This window comes from Schistocerca piceifrons, chromosome 3 (genome assembly GCF_021461385.2).
Source record: "Schistocerca piceifrons isolate TAMUIC-IGC-003096 chromosome 3, iqSchPice1.1, whole genome shotgun sequence".
NCBI classification, from domain to species: domain Eukaryota; kingdom Metazoa; phylum Arthropoda; class Insecta; order Orthoptera; family Acrididae; genus Schistocerca; species Schistocerca piceifrons.
In genome coordinates, this window is record NC_060140.1 from 202,534,106 (window position 1) to 202,559,142 (window position 25,037).

Here is a 25,037-nt window from a genome sequence, read left to right on the forward strand (position 1 = left end):
GCTTGAGTTGATTGGGTATGAAGGGCGCAGTATGTTATCTCGTATTGAGAGTTGTTGACAGAAGTAAAACTAACTTCATGCAAGCCCTATGGAATTGTGTTGAGACTCTTGTAGTTCATGTTGTATGTTAATGATCCGGCAGACTATATTCATAGTAACCTCAGACGTTTTGTCAATGATGCTGTTATCTATAATGAAGTACTGCAGAAATATTCAGTCAGATCAAAGTGGTCCAAGAGTGGCAAATTGCTTTAGATGTACAGAAATTTAAAGTTATGCACTTCACAAAACAAAAAAATTTGTATCCTTTGACTAAAATTCTGATAAGTCACAGAGCTCAGCTTTAGGTAAGCAAGGTGGCAGATTTTGATTCATTGGCAAGACAGCTGGAAAATGCAGTCATTCTACAAGGGAGACTACCTAAAAATCATTTGTGCATCTCATCTTAGAGTATTACCCAGAGCACGATAGACCGAGACCAATTACCTGTAGGACCAATAGCACCTACTGAATGTAAACACAGAACAGTGCCACGAATGGTGCCACGAATGGTCACACGTTTGTATGACTTACAGAAGGAGGTCACAGAAACATTAAAAAAATGTGAATTGGAAGACTCTTGGTTATAAGACATAAATTATCTTGTAAAAGCCAGTTTACAAACTTTCAAGAACAGGTTTTAAGAATCTAGAAAAGTTATTCAGCCCTCTATGCATCACTCATATTGGGATCATGAAAATGAGATTGTACAAATTAAAAAAGCTACAGAGGCATGTAAGCAATCACTCTTGTTGCACCACTGAAACTGGATTTATCTCTGTTCTGAACATACCTTTTCATACTATATGTTCACTAACAACAGTCTCAGGTAAGGAAAGTATACTACCAGCCCTCCTAATTGTTACATATAAAGATGCTCAGGACTTTCACAACTTCATCACTACTGATATTACCCTGGCGTTCACCAAAAATTATGTAAGAATAATAATGATAATGAGAACAGATATTCAGCAAAACCGCTTTATTACATCACATGTTCATATATAAATATTTGTATATCATATGAGATCATAGAGCTACTTTACATTTTTACTCATGAGAAAATAAAAAACAATATCACAAGCAGTTTTGGACGGATGACTAGATAGTTTCGTGCTCTAACAACTGCATTGTAAAGCAAATTTCATTCAGGAAAAAGATGCAAGGCACTGACAATATTTCAGCAATAAGCATTTGTCATGTAATACTAGTTTACAGAAGACTGTAAACTGAGATTCTTCACATAAAATGGAAACATTCATAAAAATTAAAACTTCTTAAAAACTCTAATATGTGCAAGTCATAATGATATAGATTCATTAAAAATATCTCTGGATAAAACTATAATGCTCAATAATTTTATCACTTGCTCTTTGATTGAAGACATTTGACCTAATTGTTAAACTACATAAATGTATTTTGTGACGAATAATTCATTAATCATGTGCTCTGACTTTCAAGAATTATCTCACTAAAATTTTAAATAATCAATGTAATGGATATGCTTTGAAGTTTGATTTTTTTTCCTCTCTTATTGTGAGGCACCTAGTCAGTTAAGTGTATTCCGAGTTTAAAACTTGAAAGCATCACGAGCTATCTTACACAATTAATGAGAACCTCCAATTTAAAATGGCAGACAAGGAAATCTGCATTACATCCACTGAATATGGAACTGTAATTACAAGGAGGACTATTATAATGTCATGAGAGGAGTGGTACACTAGATTAAAATTATGGTTCCTTTTGAAACTAGCACATTATTCAACTTTCACATAGTATGAAATTATTTCTCAGCTTTACTGAACTCACACATAGTGCATTGCAACATAAGATTTGTTCAAGTATAATACTAAGCACAAAAATTTGAAGAGTGAAGTCAACTATTCATCGCATGTCTAATGTTGGTCGATTTACATATTTTAAGCATTTCAATATTTTCGTTACATAACTGACACCCCCCCGGTACAATCATTTTGAAAACAGATCTACAGTTTCTATCAAAATTAAATTAAAACTTCCCATTACAACAATGCGCTCTTTTATATCTCAGCACATAACACTACATAATGCCATTTCTTTAACCCTTGCTGAAAAACACAAAAATAAAATTCATTACAGGTACCAACAACTGGCTTACAACTAAAAGAAGGCACCTAAAACCTTTAATGGTCCACAACTCTTGGAACACTAAAACAATTAATCAAAAGTGAGATCTCAATTGCACTGAAGACTCATTCTCATGTGGCTGTTGTACTGACTCAATATTAAAACTGAGTATCAGTGTACCTGACGGATACATTTTAACTGGCAAAATTATTTCCTTTTGATGTTCTTACACACCCAATCCATTCCATCCTGAAAAGAAAAAAGGAGAGTAAGTGCAAAAACATAGTTCCTGGTGATAAAAATGCTTGGTAACCAATACAAATTAAACTGGAGTTTAAACAAAAGTAAATACAGTATCACATGATTTTTTTTCTAAAACTGATTTCAGAAAACCATGAACGTGTCATATATTTATGAGCAATGAACTGAAGCAACCAGCCCTTATTCATGCTATAAAATTTATGTGTCTGCATATTTTCATGTCAATCTACGGAAGGCGCACATTCAAGTTATTTCATAAAAAACATATGTCTAAGGCTGGGTGTACACCTGGCCGTAGGTGGCACAGACAGTGGAGAACAGAGTGACCTAGTTCTCTGCAGTATGTGCTTTCTAACGGTGGAGTGTCCTACCATATAATCCTGAGCACCAACACTGACTGTGCTAGGGTTGTGGCAGTGCTGCAGTTTCCTGTCTCTTGAATAGTGCAGTTGACTTGCTCTACAGCTAGCTGCTATGACGTTGGATGAATTGATAGGACTAGGGTGTAAAGAACCTCTTCTGTATGACACGAGTCATCTTGGTTCCACGAAGAAAACACTCAAAGACTAAACAAGCGAAAGAAATACACTACTCACTTATAACAGCTGTGTTTCCTTGTAACTTAATAATGGCCACAATAAATCAAACAGTGCTGGTAAATAACATTAAAAGAAATTTAAATTAATACTGTCCTTTTCTGCTACTTGCAACAAGCCACAACACGATTCGTACAGGGCTGATGAAATAATTTTTAAAGCTGTTTTTTGCTACAAAGGCATGCATCCTAGCTACAGTCCGTGTGTGCTGCAATGGGCACAGCTGGATTTTAGGCTTTTCTCGAAGTTCTTCATTGTCTCTTTCTCCTTCTGATAACAGCAAATTTAATGACATGCAGTTGAGAAGTACACATGCACCCTTTACCAAGTTGTCTACAGTGTCTACTTTAACTTTGACTCCTGAATAATCTAAACTGATTTGCCAGCAATCCAAAAGCACACTCAACCATTTGTCATGTTCGCAACAATCTATAATTGAAAATGTTGTTGCCCTGGTCTTCAAAACTTGCGGCTTTGTGAAAGATCGCATTAAATCCTTAAACAATGGAAAAGACTCATACCCTCTAGAACAGGGCCAGCCACAGCGTGCCAAACTTCACACCATGTGTGGGCCAAGCCCAAAGCTGTCACACTGCTTTGCTCGGTCCTTCTCATAAGTACACAGAAAAGTGTGACATTTCATTCAGCATTGCGGTGTTGTATTGTTTGCTTGGCACAACACTCCGAGTTCACTATTTGCTCATGGCAAGAAGGACATTCACATGTCCAGTGGTTGTTTGCACAAAAAGAGGCAGCATAATGATCTATCATTGCAATCCTTTAAAATAAATGGGAATGACAAAGGAGAGGGAGGAGAATCCTCAATTTGCGTAAGAGACAGGTTTGCGCATTTGCTATGAAATGACATTACAATATCATGCAGAAAGAATTTCAAGATTTAATTTATGATGAAAATGTGAAAATTACAATGATCAACAGATATATTCATTGTTTTGAACATCAAAAAGTACTTTGTGCTAAATTTGCATGCCTGGAGGGCGTGAAGAAATTGGCGGTATGAACAGTAAAATTTCTGAAGTCACACGCATTATTTCATTGTCATTTGATTTCAATGGAAATGAATAAAGAGTTTGGAGTCTTCATATATTACTGTAAAGTATGTTGGTTAAGTTAAGGGGCATGCCTTGAACAATTTTTCGATTTAAAACTGGATATTATTGAATTAATGAAGGAAAAAGGAATGCATTAACGAAAATTAGAACATCTGGAATGGCTTGCAGATTTTAAGTGGATTGACCTCACACTGACTACAGTAAAACATTGCAAGGTAATTTCTTTTCGATTTGATGGTGATACATTTAAAAAAGAAAATCACATTGTTGGGGGGGCAGATTCTGGCAAAGACAGTCCAGTTCCCTAAGCTCACTTGCATTAAAGAAAATGTGTGGTTTGAAGACTTGGCTCTAAGCACTATGGGTCTTAACATCTGAGGTCATCAGTCCCCTAGACTTACAGCTACTTAAACCTAACTAACTTAAGGACATCACACACATCCACGCCTGAGGCAGGATTCAAATCTGTGACCGTTGCGCAGTTCCAGACTGAAGCGCCTGGAACCATTCGGTCACAGCGGCCGGCGTTTGAAGAATTCATTGTGGCTCTGAAAGAGGTACAAGGATGGTTTTCTAAAGGTTTTGAGGACAATCTTACATCTTTTTTTTCGAGTTGTTTTTTAGACCACTTGCCATTTCAGTTGAAAGTGCCCCTGTGCATATGCAGATATAAATGATTGACCTGTAAGGTAATTCCAGTTTTAATAACAAATATTTTTATGTTAAAATTGTCCAGCATGTCTACATTACTATCCTTATGTAAAATTTCCACGTTTCAGTATTTGAAGTCACGATATTTGGGCGAAAGACTTTTTTTCAATTGTGAAACTACATCAGTCACCATAATGTGGCAGCTTGATTGCAAAAATTTGTGAAATTGTCTTCGTCTGTCCATATGTCGACAGTTTGTACAACATAAAAATTAATTATGTCTTCAGCATGCCAAAAATAATTAAATAATATTAAAAATTTATTTTGTTTGTGATCTATATTGTTGAGAAATGTGAAATATAAAACCAAGTCATATGCAGCTGCCATTTAAATGTGGTGTGTTCACAGTTTTCCTCTCTTCCCCCTTCTTGTGCTCAGACAGTGTGATTTGGTAGTGGGAAAAATGTGAAGCTAGTCTGAGCACTTTGGCACTAGCCAAATTCTTAGCTTCCCCTGCCCTAGAACAAAAAACCAATGAGTGCAAATTACAACTGTATAGTGAGGCTCCTTTACAGACCAGCAGCTGCCCGTACATGTTGCACGTAAGGGCCTACGGTAGCTGTATTGGCTGTCTGTGCCCCAGTATGTGCTGTGTCGTACTGTGCTGCCCTGCCCTACTGTGTGCTGACCTAGCTTCCTGCTCTGCATCAATACTATATGCCCAGGTTAATACTTGTTCTCAACACTGGCATTTTCTTCTTTCTTTTGAGGCATAGTACCTTACCTATTTAGATGGGACATTACAACAGTGGACAGACATGCAGTACGAGTCATGCGCAGGACTGGTGGAGTCAGATGCTTGAGTATGTAGTTTCTATGCAATCTGGTACAGGTCACAAGCTGACTGACATTCTCTGAGCTGCAGTCAAAATACTGTCATTTTTATTTGCAATTCTGTTTGTTTAATTTTCAAATTGTCTATTAATTAGTACTATTATTGTGCTTAGTTATGAGAGTGAATGAAGATGTGAATGTGAAATAATGTTTTATGTAAAGTTATTATGCTGTACACTGAAGTAATTGGTCATGTGAGGAATGTTCGAGAACAATGTTTGTGTTACTCAATCGTACCGAGGAATTTGTTATAAATTATTTTGTCAGATTATGGTACTGGGGAAATGAGATTATGATGATGGTATAGTAGTATTCTTAAAAGGGAGTTAATTTTATATTTGTGGGTTTTCGAACTTTATTTATGGTAATTTACTGTCCTGATTCAGTGACACATTTTGATCAGTTCTGTATATATGTGCAGGACTGAGTGGAATTGAAGCTGCTTTCCGAGTGGCTGCACCGTTTCTCTGCCAATCAGAAATAAGCATATTCTTGTGTATTTTGGGGAACTATAAACTTCTTTTGTGGAGAGAGATGAGTAGAGTCGGGGCTTGAATCTCATTGTGATCAGACCTACTGATATGTGCTCTGATGAAAATTATTAATATTGTGACATTGTGGTACCAAAATGTTTGAGAAGTGCTGTCAAGTGTTGAAGAGAGTTTGATTTAATGCACAGAGTGAAATTCAGAAGCTTTTGATGACATTTTAAATAATTAAATTCATGTGTGTTGCTCACTTGCGAACATGAACATTTTGTTACATGAGACTGATTATAGCAACCTTTGAGTGAGCTATTCTAAAAGAAACTATCTGTTTGTAAACTTTCTGGGAAATATCATTAATAATTACCATAAACTGGCTACAGTTATGAATTATGTGTGCTTTTCAGACTTTGTACAGCTTAGAATAAGGCTTGGTAGTAACTGGTGTATGCAAGCTTACTGTAATAGAGTGAAATGTTACGCACATAAAAAGTTTCATTTAACTATTCCTTCCACTGACAAAACGATTTTTAGTGCGACTTGTGGTTACAAGGTGTAAAGCTGCTTTTTTCCTATAGCCTTTTCTGGCTGAGAACTGCGATTCAGTAACTTTAAGGAGGCATGCATTTGGGAAGAGATTCACCACAAAGTGAGTGGAACTTTGAAAATGCTCTACGCCGCCACACTTTCCATATGTACAGTTACTGAAATATTATGCAATTTACTTGTTTACTAATCATATGTATGCATCTGTTTTGTATTCTCTAATTTATAAAATTAAGTTTATCTATGAACAACATAATACTTTGTGAATGTATAAAGCTGTTTTGTAGCTTGTTGTTTCTAAAATTAAGTTTATTTACAAACAACTTAATACTGCGCAAAATTGAATGCAACCTGTCAGTAAACGTTGTGCAAGTTGATAATGTGAAACAAAACTGGTTGTGGCACCCTGTTCCAATCAGACAAAAGTTACTCCATAGAAATCTCACTTGTAAAAGATGTGCAGACCGTGATTATGATGCATTTTATTAAAATTTTGGCAGCCACACTTCTGAAAAAGGTGCTGAAAATGTGAGAGCTGAGAACAAATATCAGACCTGCTATTTGTTCATAGTAACAATCTAGATGTGCACTTTCCATACACAGACACGAAAACACCTGAAACCTGTAAAGGGTAATAAAATAAATTTTATAACATTAATAAGTGGTTGCTGCAATTCCTTGCTCAGTAAATAGAATATTGACTGAAAGACGCAGATACTGGCCTCGAGCACAAAGAGATGGAAAAACACCATATGCACACCTTTATCCCCTCGCCAGTAGTGGCAGAGCAAGCTTGAATCTGCCAAGGACGATCTTTAATAGTATGCAGTCCTAAGCCTTCAGCAATTTCTGATGCTGGTAATGCATGGAGGAGATCTTGCTTATTGGCATAGACAAGTAATGGTACACCACAAAGCTTTTCTTCCATCAGCAGCTCTTCTAATTCCTGTCCAGTTTCTTCTAGGCGTTTACGATCGGCACTGTCAATGACATATATCTGGAGAGTAGAAAGGTATTAATAATGGTATGTGTTTTTACCAAGTAACAAAGCAGTCAAGTGATAAACAAAATCTTAATATTTTAATAAAGCAATGCCACAGTACTCTATCTATTTTGTGCAAGAGGGAACTAGATGTCAACTAATTGTGCACTCCTGGATCTTTACTACAAAGCCAGAGAGAATGGATCTACAATAACTACTGGGAGAAGTAAGGTTCACTACTGATTTTAAAATTGCTATTAAGATGTCTTCTTTCCAGTTGTTAGAAAATACGAGGCTATTCCAAAAGACAGACACAGTTTAATTAATTTGCATTTCACATCACATGAAAAGAACATGAACAGTCTACATACCAAAGGAAAGAGCAAGGTCAAAGATTTGTTTTGTTAACCACTAGCTGCGTAAATGCCTGCAAGAGCTGTGATAGTTGTGTAAACTAGGGTATTCGTGGCAATAGGTAGCTGTGAACAAGAGGCTATAATGCCGCAGGAAGTTTTCTGTGTTCTTAAGTTTGCAAGAAGTGAGTTGACAGCTGCAGTGGAGTGGGCATTTTTTTCTCCGATTCGGTACTGAACCACCAACTAGGAAATGCATAAGCCATTGATTTAAGCAATTTCAACAAAGCTCTGCAAAGGAAAAAGTCCTGGCTGACAAGGGTGTCTCAGAGTATAACATCAGCTGAATACAAGACAGTTTTGTTCATAGTCCGTGTAAGTCAATCAATAGAGCTAGTATGGAACTAGGAATACATCAACCAACTGTATAGTGAGTTGTAAAACAGTGTTTACAATACTGTACAAGCCCTATTGCTTACAACTGGGGTACGCCCTCCCTGAGAATGACAAAGAATAGCATACTAAATTTTGTGGTGATGCTTAAAAAGATGGAGGCTCACACATTTATACTGTCAAGGAGCTGTTTATGTCCCACCTTTACCAACAACACTAGCCAACCCATGGAACCGTGTCACTGTTGCTGGTGAACACAGTAACATGAGACATTCTTCTTCGCATGGTGGACGAGTCTGGTTACCGCTTAGATATTTGCCCGGCAGCAAAGGAGGAGGGGGGGAGGGCGGCATTGAATATTTATAACCTGTGGTTTGTGGGCTTTTTTCTTTTTTCTAAAACTTCCTCTTTTGACTGGTATGTGCACTGTTCGTGTACAATTTACACATAATGAAATACAAATCAATTAAATTGGGTCAATCTTTTTCAATAACCCTGAATGCTGGTTAGTCAAATTTAGTAAAACTTCTAAAGGAGAAGTCTCTTTGAATGTTTTTGCATACAATTTGAGCATGGAGAAGCTCACTTAGAGATAAGGAGTGGTTATATTCCTCAGTACACCTGGAACTGAAATCCCAATCGCAAACACCCCTCTCATGCATCACCTGATATTAATGGGCACCTCAATCCTGGCTGCAGTCAGCCATAATAGCCATATGAAGTCTACAATTGTTCATGCAATACCTCCTGGTGTTGTTACGAGACACCTCAGAACTTTTACAGTTTTTTTTTTGTATTCATGAATGTCACCTGGACATTCTCCAATCAGCTTACCATATTGACTTGCGGATGTGAATCCACTGATGGAGTTAACGAACTATGTCACACCCTCTTCTTATTATCTTTAGTTGTTCTTCACAAAGTTGAAAAGGTTGAGAACCGCTGCTGAAGAGCATGCTCAGCAGCCAAGGCAGACAGTAAGAAAATGAAACATCTACAGTTGTCCTTATGGTGCCATTTTTTGTGTAGCTACCAGTTTTGGCACTTGAATGCACTATCTTCTGGCTTTAGTTGACGTCGAAGGGGTTATCACGATTCATATATACGATGCATCAGTGGCCAACAACTGGTTTACGCGGACTACCTGTAACTGTGATGTCTGTAGTAGTCTGCGTAAACCAGGTGTTCAATTGTGAAAACCCCTTCAGCATCAACGTAGGCCAAGAATGTTGCATTGAAGTGCTGAAACTGGTAGCTACACAATAAATGACGTCATAACGGCGGCTGTAGGTGTTTCATTTTCTTGAAATAGGGAACAGCCATACTTCCCCACACCTCCAGGCACAAGGACGGACATACAAAAAGGCAGATAGTTGCTCTGCGTCCATTCATGTACTCACTGTTTACTGGTAAATATTACCAAATAAAAAGCCATGTTGTGAACGCATTAGTTGGTACACGGAATGTTTAGTTTCATGTATTATCCTGCCTTTGATGTTACACAATTTACCTGGGATGGGGTTGGAGTTTAAGTGGTAGAGGGTGGATGCCTGGAGCAGGTCTTACAGTGGGACTGGTTGGAACAATAGTAGCAGTATGAAATTTGGGGTAGAGAGATAATGTTGTGGGAATGTCATATCGGTTGACAAGAGTGTTATGGAGGTAAGACTGGCAGCTAAAAACAAAAGTGGGATGGATGATCATATTTCAAGGCTTAACTCAAGAAAGTCATAGCCTTGGCAATGTAATGGTCTGAACCATTTGACACCCAAGTGGCAAACAGGGTGCCTCTGAGGTTTTTTAACATCTTCATATCTCTCTCTCTCTCTCTCTCCCCCTCCCCCCTTTTTGATTTTTTTATTTTCCTTTTTAATTCTTCACAGTACTTTGGATTCTCCTACTCATTCCTCTTCGCTTCAGTCCATCTTCAATTCACATTCTGTTCTGTCATCTCTGGACTGAAGCTGACATAGTGCTTACCAACATACTATATTTGACCAGCTACTTTTTTGGACACCCCTCTTCATTCACCTTTGTCTCCTCTTGTCCTAACAACAGGTGGGTCCCTCTCAACCTCTAGTCTATGCAACAAACTTCAGTCCCAAACTTCACATATCTATCCACTTTTTGTCCCTGAGGAAGGAACTGTGAGGTTTATTCAAAAGTGAAGGTCATTTCTTTAAATTTATATGCTGGCAACATGGAACAAAACTGCACAATTCAGCACCATCTACTGATTGTTTACAAAGAGTCAGAATTCACTGTAATGATTCAGTATTCATTTGACTGTGGATGAACGCAGAAAACAATGGCCTCGAAAATAATTGGTGCTGTAAGTCACTACTTGTGTCCAAAAGGATCTACAGCTGTTCAAATTATTCACGAGTTGTACCTAGTTTAGGGACCTCCAATTTGGAATGGCGGAAAGGTTAGATAGTGGTGGCAAGACTTTAAAAATCGCCATATAAATGCGAATGATAAACAGCAGAATGGTAGGCATAACATCCAGATCCCTAAAGTTGTGCAGTAAGTGGACAAAAAACGGTGATATAATTGATGTCGACATTACAGCTTGCGTTTTGTGGCAAAATACTCGCTAAACTGCATCTCCATCCTAAATCAGCAGCACTGGAAACTGTTGTCCACAATAATCCTCCTCCATGATAATGTGCAGTCACATACTGCTTCACTGCCTGTACCATTGTAACACAGATTTCCATTGGGTAATTTTTGATCATTCATTCTACAGCCCCAGCCTTGTGGCTAGCAACTATTACCTCTTTCTGCACCTCACACAATTGCTCAGTGGACAATGGTTTGAAGATGATGATATCAAGACCACCATTGACAACAAGCTTAATTCCCACATAGGGACTTTGATGCAGACGCTATTACAACACATGGAAAGTGTTAAGAAGTGAATGACGATCATGCAGACATACACATTAGCTTTGTACGTAACTAAAACTACCAATAAGAGCTATTTCTAATGAATATATCTACTTTGGTACTGGACACTTCTTACCTTTCATGTATGCCTCATAACAGTTACAAAAGGTAGGAACAGAAGGAACAGAAACTTTAAAACTATTACCAATACTTCAATTTCTGAGGATAACTACTTGTAGAAAATTATTTGGTCATGTTCAAATAAGGTAAGAACAGGAGTGGGAGTAAAGGCAGGCTGATGACAGGAGCAAGGTCAACATTGTGTGAGCAGACACAGATCTGTTGGAGGCAAAGTTTCTGTCTGCACAGTTTAGAGAAACTAATGTTATGGAGAAGAACTCATATATCATGGTTGTAAACCAGCTGTAACAATCAACTGCTCATGTTAGGCAGCACACTACATAAGTGGATGATCCAATTGAGTTCCATCAGTTCAAAGTTCTCATTAATCTAGAGCTACAAATTCACATCATCAATAAAGCGCATGCAATCTATGAACTAACTCCATTCTCTTGATAAGATATTCTTGCTCTGCCTCAAAATTACTGCAGCCCATCTCCCAAAATGAAGTCTTTGTCCTCCAACAAACACAATGCTACTTGTTTTGCCTCATACTTCTGCTCTGGAATAACTCTTCTCACACTGGCTACAAAAGCCTCCAGCAAACACCACCATTGGTTCTCAGCTGTCAAATCTCATCTTGCTAACCTGCTCAAACTGTCAGGCCTAAAAACTCACATGCACAACCTAAGAAAATCCAGAACCCCAACAGATCCATACCACAATCATCAATCCGTTCTCAGAAAATCGCACTTGTGCATCAATCTTGCTGAGGCATTTGCAGATCACTATTACCCTCCCAACCTTGATCAAAACGGGATCTCATGTAATAGACTGTCAGTTTATGTAACAATTTTTTGCTTATTTCATTTATGCAGCTTCTCATATGGTCTCACAAGGATAAGTGGAAATCGGAAGTGGTCACTGGAAATCTAACTGACGATTTCTGCAACAGGACCCATCTATACTAATCACCACCACTGGCATCAAGAACTACCTTCCCCAAAAATGAATCACACATGACAGGAACACAGCATTCCACTATCCCACATCATCATTCCCCTGGGATGATTCCTCTGCACGAGATTTGAAGGATATGGCCGAAAACTTGGTACTCATCATGAAATGACTCTGTAGAAATTTTGATGCCTGAGGTACCAGCAAGGACAGTAATAATTTATATGTGGGTAGCAGTCCTGTTCCTTTTCAGGAGAGGGGGTATTTACAAAAGTAAGAACCACATCCTCAAAACTGGAAATACCAATGAATGATGTATGTGAGCCCAGGGACTGGTCCAACTTCATGTACCATATTTGAGTTTTCCCCCGAGCTACATTCCACTTCAAAAGCTTTTGCTACATATCATCACGGTCCAGAGAGGTAGTCTGACTCCGAATAACGACAGCTACTTTCAGAGGCATTGAGAAGTTGAGACTCGAAAGACCAATTGACGACAGCAAACTGTCATAATGATTTGGAAGAGGGGAAATAAAAGCACACACGAAGAAGGCTTGAATAATAATAATAATAATAATAATATGGTGTGAATAGGTAATTCACCATTCCACCTCACAAAGTCTCTCTTAGAATGAAGCACTCTTCTTATGGAAGAGCTAAATACACAAGAAGTAAGTACTATACAATTCTGATTTCATGCTTGGTAATGGAAATAAGAACAAAGAAAAATCAAGAAATCTACTAGCATAATTTGTTGATCTACAGAATGCCAACACTTACCTTTAGCCTTAAGTTAACACTGTAAGAATCATAATCACAAAAGATATATATTATGTTACTGTTCATTGTTCACTATACTAAGCAAATCTCAATTCCACCATCTGTTATACGTCTAAGCCACTCAATGAGACACTGTAAGGACAGATATTCCTTTCTTATGTAAAAATCGTGGATCAATACACAGGAATTTGTGTGCAGTGTAAATGCTGGATGACTTCCATAAAGAATGACAGCCTGCAGAGAAATCATACAGCTATGTGTCAGTACTCTGCTATGATAAATATATTTCATTAAATGTTCAGGACTTTCATTGATTAACTCCCAAGTATGTGCGTTTTCTTACAATAGGAGGGTGTACATCTGGAAGGAACACTGCACTGGTAAGGATAATTTGCCGACGAAAATTTAGCCGAAATTTTAGGCTGAAGTCAATTGCATATTGTGAATGTACATACACTTGTAAGTCTGCACATGCACATTTATATTTCATAGTTTATGTATAAATATCTAAATATATTACTCACCAAAACATCTGTATTTTCAAAGTAGTTTCGCCAATATGGCCTAATCTTTCGTTGTCCACCAATGTCCCAAACATTTAACTTGAAGCCTTCTGACTGAACGCTCTTTATGTTGAAACCTTGTGTTGGAGTGATGTGTGATATATCTTCAGATGCAAGTTTTTTGAGTAGTGTTGTTTTCCCAGCATTATCAAGGCCTAACAACAATAAGCGGAGTTCCTTCTCAGGAGAGGACTTGAGCTTCCGAAGAATTGAAAGCAAACCCTATATGCAACATGAAAAAACATAACGTATGAATTGCCTGTTCATACTTCATGTGATAAAAAAAGTAATATAGCTTATCCGACATTACCTATGTGGAAAGGTATTCTGTGAAGCTACTCACGTATTTTATAATAATTTACACTATTTAGTAAGCAATCATACACACACTTACAACAAGTTCAACTAACAAATTTTTGACTCTTTGCTATTTACAGTTCGGCAGTCAATAACCTGCCTTTTCCACTTAACATAACTTCCACATTTGGCAATGCCTTATGCACATAAATATCATCAATTTGCACCCTAGTACAGATTTCGAAAAACTTACTTCCACATATAGGTCTCCTATGGGAGAGTGAGAGAATGGTTGTACCAAATTGGTAATGCATCAGTAAAAATCCTGTCTGCCTTTATGTGACTTAAATTACAAATAATATTACCTACTACTACTAATAATAATAATAATAATAATAATAATACCTGTATTTGTAAGTGACATTAAATTAATATGCTGTTATACTTTAGAGAGCTGCAACCCCAGCTACTGTTTTTATTCAGGAAATAACCTATTGTATAAAAATAATTCATCATGTTAATCATACCCTCAATGCCTATTAGTATGCCACATACAGTATTGTGGAGCATGTATTTTACCCTGTGTGAGAGTATGCAATCTAATTTCAGCAAGATTGTTCACTGATCTATACCCGTAAATGTATTATGGCTTTGCATCTTGAGCAAGGTAAAATCAAACTATATGTTTAGTATGTAAAGACATGCAACTTGAACATCACAGAGGATATCTGAACCAAGACAAAGCAGCTTATGAAGTTCAACTGCACATGTTACTAGCCAAGGTCAGTGAATGTCCTTAGATATTGTATACTCCACACGTGGGCAATTTTCGCACAGAATAGGGTCTGCCACACTGGCTGTAGCTGGGTAAAATGCAAACTTTCAGTTTCCAACCCAGCCATGATAAGCAACAATGCTGCAATTCAAACAAAAGCAAAAGGTACAACACTAGATCACTTGTCATCCATTCATGGGTAGAATACTTTGGTAGAATGAGAAAAAGGAATCTCCTGTCAAGCAGATGAGCATCAATCCTTGTGGTCACATTTGTAATGCAGTACACGCAGCACTAGCAGAGATCAACTTGTGCATATGGGTACGCTGATTAAGCAATGGGCATGAGATACATTATGCAATAATATACAATTTTCTCTTATATGATACCATTATTGAAGCATCTTCAGTGTTTGCTTGTTTTTAAAACAACACTCTAAATGGAGAGATCATAGTATTAAAAATGTGGAGTGTGGTCTTCTTAAATAATACTATACTTTGTTTTTTGTTCAGTTGCACACACTGTTAGCAAGCCAAAGTTTCATAGTAAGGAATTTTTAAAAAGTCATTTGCTGAATCTTTGGCTGTTATCTGTGGCTAATCAGGTATACTTTTTCATTTATTTTTATATACATCAAGTTTTTAAACTGTGTCTTCAAATTAGTTGCCAGCTCGTTTGTGCCAGAATAATACTTATTTTCAGCAACCTAGAAAGGAATGAAAAGTCTCAATGAAAACCTTTCTTGTATCCTGGCTACTTCAGTAATTTTTATTTTCGCACCAAAACCACCATTCTCAAGTAAATGCACTGGTTATAAATGCACAACTTATTTTTTACTACAGCTACTTCACAGAACATATTATCTTGCAGCTTATGCTGTACTGTCCTAAAACATTATTCAACATATTAACAAAGACTGGAAGTATGTCATTTATCTATATGCTAGTACTTCTGAAACATAACAAACCAGTGCAGTGGGCATTTAAGTGCAAAATAAGCTGAAGCAGAATTTCATCAATAAAATAGAAATACGAAGAGTCTATCTTAGTTTAAAATCCATCTTTGCACTGTGAAATATTACACACATTTTAGTTTAAAGTCGGTACACAAATAATTCAAACTATACACACACACGGCTTCCTACACACAAAATAATGTTTTTGGGGTATGGTGTAAGTTACTATTAGGACTATAGGGTGGAAGGGAGATGAAAATAATAATAGAAATGTCAATATTGTTGTAGAGTCCAGTTTTACATGCAAAATTATTCAAGTAGAATGAAAACAAGTTTGTAGAAGCTTCTAGAAATTTACAGTAACAAACAGAACTGTAACTAACAACACTGGCAATTATAAATGAAAGTTGGAGAGGTTGAAAGCTAATATTTTATGGGGCATGTAATTGGTGGGCCTAGCGAGGTCTGAGAAAATCATCATCAGAAAAGTTCATACAGTTCATAATGGTATAAAGAGGAATATTTGATACAAGTCATCAGAAACATACGACAAACATCATAAATAATATGGTGGCTATAATGTGATAGCAGTGGTGATTTTTTCAAACAGAAAGCTACATGTCAGTCTGTCACCACAATCAGGCTTTTTTATTACTTTCACATTCATTGATTTACCAACTCACAGCCAAACTGTCACCTTCCAAACTAACCTAGACCTCAGGCTAAGCTACAGATCAGTCCGTCACAACCACGTATTTTTGCTTTCACATTCGTCGGCTTCACCAGCTCACAGCAAAACTGTGAATCCATGCATTACATCACAGCAGCCATTAACATTATGTCAATAGTCAAAACTGAGATAACTTATGTTCTGTTTTCCTCTTGATCCTTATAACGTACAGTAAGAATTTTGTTGAGTACAATCCAGACAAGATGCTTATCACGAGTAACAACAATTACATGGGCATAAAATCTGTAAGTGTCAGAATATTCATTCCAAGTAGGGTGTGAATCCTGGCATAAGTGAAATATATCTATAATATTGCATTACATATCTGTTTGAATTTCTGAGGATAACTGATATTATAGAATATATAATTATATTAGGATATATTCAAACATCAATGAGTGGAGACACGCAAGTTCACACCAGTTTACAGAAAATTTTGCCGCAACAACACATTATTAAGCTAGAATCCCAAAAGTATCAGCTCTGTGTAGCTTTCAGAAAATTTCAGATTACATACTTAATTTTTTGTCAGCCAAGTCATGATAAACCCATTTTGCACGAAGCTTTCCTATTCTTTTTTATACACACACAAAGCCTCACAATTACATGTGACTTTATTTTAGTATGCTAAAACACAATTAAACATTGGAAACTCCAGGACGGAAACAAAATTAAATTTGATACATTACATAAAGCAACAAAGATAATGGAAAACTTTTGTGATAAAACAACAACTTATTTTGTAAAGAAGCCTGAAATATCTGTCGCTTTCTTTTAAATAAAACGATTTTTAGTAAAATCTGTACAAGTTTACTTTCTGTTAGCCTACTTATGATTTTTACTTTTTTTTTTCTTTCTGCAACTGTAATTTCATGGAATGTGCAATATCCCTGCAAAAGTGATCCACAGATGAATAAACTACTACTACTACTGCTGCTACACAAATAATGAGAAGTGGACAGCCGCAAGCCCAATAAATTAAAAAGAAATTTCACTTTGGAAGAATTTGTGAAATATAGACAGGAAAGAAGCACACAATCTGCCAGATGTAAATTAAAAATTTAATGTATATTGGAATGTATATATTCCAAGAAAAAAAAGTAAAAACAAATCAGGGAGACTAGGAACTCAGATGGACTTAAGTATGCTGTCGTCAAACAATCTCACACAAGGGAGATACAGCAACAGTAAAGGACTACTGATCAATCTCATAACTTATAAAAACTCACTGTTGAAAATATTGTAAGCAATCTCTCAGGTTTTCTTTGCAAATTTTACTGATAGTGCACTTCTGGATTTTATGCATAAAATGGCTGAACATCTGGAAGCTCACCATCAAACACATTAAGTAGCAAACAGTTGGTATTTTTTAAAATTCTGCCCCATGAACAAGCAACTTTCAGATTAATAAATAATGTATGGCAATCAATTATGGTACATTACGTTAGTCTTATTCCCTGGATCAGATGTGGAAGGGTCTCTGGGATGTGTGAAGAATTCGAAGATGTAGACTTGATCGAAGTGTAATACAATAAAACGACATAACATTACAAAATGTCATTGTATTACAGTGTTAATGCTCATAAAATAAATTTTAAGAAGGTTTCTGATGATACTCTTTAATGGAGTAGGAGGGGTTGCCAAGAAGTTCTTTAAGTGTTAAAGTCTACCACACTACTTCCTTGCCATTCAATGTGTTTTGGCAAGATACTCAGCAGGCCTACATGTGTACCCATTTACCCGATTCCTTTCTGCACTAATGTTAACAACCTGAAGTCTTTGTAGAAGATGTTTCGACCCTTGTGTTACATTTACACTTTGGTATTCCAAAAATACTATCCCATAAAAGATGATTCCATAACTTGTAAGTAATGGAAACGAGCATTACAAACTAGTTCATCCACTGTTTAAATCAGCTATAGCAATAACCACGGGTACTGCGAACATAGCTGAATTACAGCACATCACTGCTTCTCTGCAGGAGGTTTTCCAATTAAGGTAATCTATCAGCAGTCTCAAAACTTAACACCTTTTCCTTGTATATACACTATTTGGCAAAAATGAAAGTTGTGAGCCCACGTGTCTCCTTTGACCCATAACTAAATATATGATGATGAGAATAATACCTTTCCAAAACAAATATTAACCCAAAGATCAAGAACATAAAATTCTCTCTCTCTTTTTAAGGAACACCACTGGCATCATAAATTTTGGATCACCTACATAGATCAGATGAAGACCACAATAGCAGTAACCCCCTCACAACTTAAAAACCAAGTACCGCAAATTTCATTTGTTGTATAGTTCACAAGAAGCCCTCCATACCATGGACACACAAATAGCTCCAAAACCACAAATTTCACTAGCCTATATGGCAGTTAAAATGAAGCCAGTAGCACCAAAACACAACACATTCAAATCTTCAACTCCATTACACATCATCCAAACCTTCACTTATCCTGTCTATCTAAAATGAAGTCCACAGTACAATGAGCCAGGAAGTTCCAAACCAAAACTCATGTACACAACAAATATAAAAAATGTAACCTAATCAACCACAGTTTACCCACAATACCTACCTACCATAATCCAACACAATTACCAAATACTATCAAGAAAAACCCTGAAATTCATGAAAATTTGCATCACCACCAATTTTGGCATACACAAACAATTATAAACATGAACACACATACCGTACATATTAAAATACTTATCAACTACAGGCACCATTACATATACCTGGGTTAGTCAAATACACACGTACACACATGTACACCCCCCAACCAACCCCCCCCCCCAAAAAAAAAAAAAAAATCCCTCAAACACCAAAAAACAAAAGAAAACAAAACTGTTCACAATCATTCCAAATAACTGTAGGAACTTGATCATAGAGAACATATCTTTGCCCATTGGCCTTCTCATAAATGTATAACCGAGCAAGGTAGCGCAGTGGCTAGCACACTGGACTCGCATTTGGGAGGACGTCGGTTCAATCCCGCGTCCGGCCATCCTGATTTAGGTTTTCCGTGATTTTGCTAAATCGTTCCAGGCAAAAGCGGGGATGGTTCCTTTGAAAGGGCACGGCCGACTTCCTTCCCCGTCCTTCCCTAATCCAATAAGACCGATGGTCTCCTCCCCCAAACAACACAACCCTTATAAATTTATGTTCATGCCATGACTGACAAAAAGAAATAAACAATATTATATCTCCAACCATAAAATACACGGGGCATTACTAATTCCAAACACGCATATGAATCCAGTAGCCACACTACCCAAAGTCAGACTAACTGATTAGCAAACTGGCACTAACTCCTCCAATGCAAATGCACATTTTATCCTTTTGATACATCCAGGTCCCAACTTTAAATGACTCACTAAATTACCTAACAAGCAACGGAAACATACAACACAAGTGAGGAGCATTAAATACTACAACATGCCATATCTACAAAAATAAACCAAATCAAAAACACCACACCACAACAGAGTACAACACACTTACATCAACGGTCAAAGTGGATGGGTGGAATCACAACTTTCAGCTGACCCCACTATTTTCAAAGCTTGTATAGTTCTTTGTAAGAACTACATTTTATGTACTGATGCTTGTCAAAATTCATTCCCCTTGCTTTGAACAATTTGATAATGATTCTCAATTAAGTCTATAACCTATCTGAAGTGTCAAAAGTGTAACATGTTTTACTTCTTGTATCTCATTCTAGGAGTAAGCTATTTTTCTGGCTTGTGGAGTTAGTTCTGTGAAAAACCTGCATTTTATGCACCATGGCTTGTCAAAATTCAGTCCCTTTTGTCTTGAACCAACTGCTGATTTTCCAAATATTTTACTAGCTGCAATTTCGGTAAGGGGATTTATTTTTATTCCCATACTTGTATAATCAGCAAAAAGGGCACAACCTTCATATTAAATGACAAAAGTTTCATATTCTGACAGAGCAGTTGGAATATCATTTATGTATATTTGAAACAGTAGAGTATTCAAAATAGAACCATGGAAGAGTATGTCTAAATATGTCAAACGCTTAAATGCTTATACCTAAGTGACTGACATGGACCCTATACACACTGGTATCTGCACACATGATAAAAATCATGACCAACTGAGTCTACTGTTCCATTATATTTAACTTTTGTGCGAGGACATTATACACTACTGGCCATTAAAATTGCTACACCATGAAGATGACATGCTACAGACATGAAATTTAACCAACAGAAAGAAGATGCTGTGATATGCAAATGATTAGCTTTTCAGAGCATTCACACAAGGTTGGCGCCGGTGGCGACACCTACAACGTACTAACATGAGGAAAGTTTCCAACCGATTTCTCATACACAAACGGCAGTTGACCGGTGTTGCCTGGTGAAACGTTGTTGTGATGCCTCGTCTCAAGAGGAGATATGCGTGCCAACACGTTTCCGACTTTGATAAAGGTCAGATTGTAGCCTATCGCGATTGGGGTTTATCGTATCACGACATTGCTGCTCGGTTGGTCGAGATCCAATGACTGTTAGCAGAACATGGAATCGGTGAGTTCATGAGGGTAAAACGGAACGCCGTGCTGGATCCCAACGGCCTCTTATCACTAGCAGTCGAGATGATAGGCATCTTATCTGCATGGCTGTAACGGATTGTGCAACCACGTCTCGATCCCTGAGTCAATAGATGGGTACGTTTTCAAGACAACAACCATCTGCACGAACATTTCAACGACATTTGCTGCAGCATGGACTATCAGCTCGGAGACCATGGCTGCGGTTACCCTTGATGCAGCCTCACAGACAGGAGTGCCTGCGATGGTGTACTCAATGACGAACATGGGTGAATAAATGGCAAAAGTCTTTTCTTCAGATGAATCCAGGTTCTGTTTACAGCATCATGATGGTCGCATCCGTGTTTGTCAACATCGCGGTGAACGCACATTGGAAGGGTGTATTCGTCATCACCATACTGGCATATCACCTGGCGGGATGGTATGGGGTGCCATTGATTACACGTCTCTGTAACCTCTTGTTCGCACTGACGGCACATTGAACAGTGGACATTACATTTCACATGTGTTACGACCCATGGCTCTACCCTTCATTCAATCCCTTCAAAACTCTCCAATTCAGCAGAATAACGCACGACCGCATGTTGCAGGTCCTGTACGGGTCTTTCTGGATACAGAAAATGTTCAACTGCTGCCCTGTCCAGCACATTCTCCATATCTCTCACCAACTGCAAACGTCTGGTCAATGGTGACCAAGCAACTGGCTCGTCACAATACGCCAGTCACTACTCTTGATGAACTGTGGTATCGTGTTGAAGCTGCATGGGCAACTGTACCTGTGCATGCCATCCAAGCTCTGACTCAATGCCCAAGCGTATCAAGGCCGTTATTACGGCCAGAGGTGGTTGTTCTGGGTACTAATTTCTCAGGATCTATGCACCCAAACTGTGTGAAAATGTAATCACATGTCAGTTCTAGTATAATATATGTGTCCAATGAATACCCATTTATCATCTGCATTTCTTCTTGGTGTAGCAATTCTAATGGCCAGTAGTGTAGTTTACAAATCAGAAATTACTCCAAAAGATAAGGATTCTTGGTTTATTGGGTTTTTCTGCACTACACGCCTTTACAAAAGAACTGGCATGGTGAGGGGCACTGGTAATCCTTTACTAATATCTTGTATTCTTTATTGTGGACCTGCATGACAACAGCATGTTTAACTCTTCATGAGAAAGCACTACTGAGAAAAGATTCATTTCTTAAGTAACTCAACATGTCACTAAGTTCGGCTGAAAAACATTGTGTTATTTGACTGCTTGAAAATTTATTCTTAAAGGAGTTGATTATAATGAAAACTACTTCTGGAGATAGAGGACTAACTTGATTTTTACCAGACTTGTTTAGGTAGGCTTTCCTTAGAAACTGTAAGCTATCTACCAAGGAAGTGTACAAACCAACTTACCAGCTAATGACAAAGATGTGTCTGCAACTTTGGGACACTGTATTCATCTTCTGCCTTTACTGACATTTCACTTTTCTGATTTCTTTTTTCTGTTACATTTTTGATTATGTTCTGAATATTTATTTACTTGCTGGAAACAAAGTCTTCTTCATAATACACTTAATATTTAAAAAATGAATTCATTTGAGCATACAAACATCAGCTTTTGATATTGTGAGCCACAGTACCCTCATTATGATGGTTATATAACATTATGAAGGAGTCAACACAGCAGATTACTTCAATTTACATTATGCAAAATTTTGGCCTCCTTGCAGATGTCAGAAGTACAAAACTAAAAAGCAGTAATAGTCCTCTTACAGAATGAGCAGCCCCTGAAATATCTGATATCAACTGTGTCAAGGTAAATAGTGAAGTGTTATACCATGAAGAGACTAATAACACAGTGCAACACTTCTGATACGATACCAGACTGTCTAACTTACCTATTCAAACAATGAAATAAAAGAAACATTTCTTTTACTGAGCTCAGTTTAGGGACTATTAACAGATCATTCATTACCTCATCTATAAATCCATTGCCCAAGACTTAATGAAGCATCTCAATCCTGTTATATTTGCAATATCCATGACAACAACTACAGGTCATTAAAAAGGAAGAAATCAATGAACACTCCACATATATTTCTAGTCACTACTTAGATACAGAATTACTATTTGGGGAAAGTTAATTGGCGGAGACACCAGTTTAGGAATACAGAAGAATGTTACAAGAATCCTACCTTGTGCCAAAAATCTTGCAGATTTCTCTTTAAAAAGCTTAGCATTTTGACAATTGTTCTGTAATCTTTTGGAAAAATGTCGTTTCATCAGTGGAGGAGAAGCAGGAGGAGGAGGAGGAGGAGGAGGAGATTAGCGTTTAACATCCCATCAATAACGAGCCATTAGAGGTAGCATATGCTCAGATTAGAGAAGGATGTGGAGGGAAATAGGCTGTACCCTTCCAAAGGAACCATCCCAGCATTTGTTTGGGGCGATTTAAGGAAATCACAGAAAACGTTAATCAGGGTGCGGGTTTGAACCATTATCCTCCTGAATGCGGGTCCAGTGTGCTTAACCACTGTGCCTCTGCACTCGGAGGAGATCAGTGATTGACATATAGTGAACTTACTCTTATTTCATACACATAGTTGGTTGTGACTGCAACATAAAATGTCACCGTGTCTGGGAAAAAAAGTTTCATAATAAATGGTACTTCTAGGACGAAAGAAAATCTCTAGAAAGACTTTGAGAGTTTAACTTTAGTACAGAGAGAAGTCACATAAATGAAATCCACGATCTCCCAGAGCATATGCAATGTCTTGAGTAATATAGTGGAGTTAAAGAGTGAATTCCTTATCACCTACAAGCAACAGCTTCAATCCACTTAGATAGGCCTGATGAAATCAGAAAGTGGAGGACGCATGAGAAATGAGGATTAAAACATTAAGCAATAAAATCTATGTAAAACTTCAGTGTCGTGTAAACATTTGATAACTGTATGGGCACATCTCATATGTAATCCGCAAAAATAAAGTCAGTAGAAGAAATTAGCGCTCTGTTAACAGCTAGGTAGGTCTGCTTTGTGGCGGAGCACAATCTCGGTTGACAAGGGCAGAAGAATTAGCTATGGTCTTACTGTAAAAACCATATCGCCATTAGTCTACAAATCAAAGAAATCCAACTGGCTGAGCGTGAGTGTAGTACGTCAGACACTGCGCTACCTTTACCGAAGATCAAAAAATTGGGCTACTAAGGTCCATTATTATGCGTCCTTAACAAAAAATGTCGAGCAGAACATTCACATTACCGCTATCACGAATCCTGTTGCCTCTATTACACAAAACAATACACATAAATGCGTAACAACTAATAACATGTACTAACTTCGTTTCGCGCTGTGAAAACTAAAACATCATATTTTCATATGGCTACGAAAAATATGATAATGTGGTACCATAACGAATACTTGCCATTTGTTTTTCTTTTATAATAATTTGTTAATATATTACATTTCCTTCTCCCACTCGCATAAATAAACACAGCTCTGGCGAAAACAAATTCTTCCCGGCGCTATAGTTGATAATCACGAGTGTAAACAACTAAGATAATATTCTCAACTACGATAATAATCGTGTCTACCCCGAAGTGGTATATCTTTGGTTTTTGTACATACATCGTTGGTATAGTCTTGGTTAGGCCGGTATTACACTATCAAATTTCTTTGTCCAATATCTTTGTCAAAGATTTTTGATAGTGTAATAGGGATCTTTGACAAATGTCGTCCAATATTTGATCAAATCTAGGCCGAGGCCGTATATTTGATCAAAGAAATCGCTTGTCTTCTGTTCACTGCAATGCGATATGTTACCACGCGGAGCGCTAGTATCGCTGCAGCGTTCTGTCGTCTGTAGTGTTTTTATAACCATTGCCGGTAAATACAATTGGTGTGTGCCGACAACTACAGAATTAATAGAGATGTCTGAAGCTTATGAGGCGCTTTACAACGTGAGGCACCCTGAATACAAAAATAGATTAAGAAGATTGGAGACCTAACCTGACCTAACCTAA

The 25,037-nt window shown here is 37.4% G+C and overlaps 1 protein-coding gene across 1 annotated transcript; it reads right to left on the minus strand.

Annotated features, from left to right (window-relative positions):
• Nucleotides 1-1,071: 1,071 nt before the first annotated feature.
• On the minus strand, nucleotides 1,072-24,586 carry LOC124788349 (ADP-ribosylation factor-like protein 3). The gene is made up of 4 exons (XM_047255609.1): nucleotides 24,440-24,586; nucleotides 13,650-13,910; nucleotides 7,412-7,648; nucleotides 1,072-2,394 (listed from the first exon to the last, which is right to left on the minus strand). The coding sequence occupies exons 1-4, from the start codon at nucleotides 24,440-24,442 to the stop codon at nucleotides 2,353-2,355; spliced, it is 543 nt and encodes a 180-aa protein (XP_047111565.1). The 5' UTR covers nucleotides 24,443-24,586; the 3' UTR covers nucleotides 1,072-2,352.
• Nucleotides 24,587-25,037: the final 451 nt, after the last annotated feature.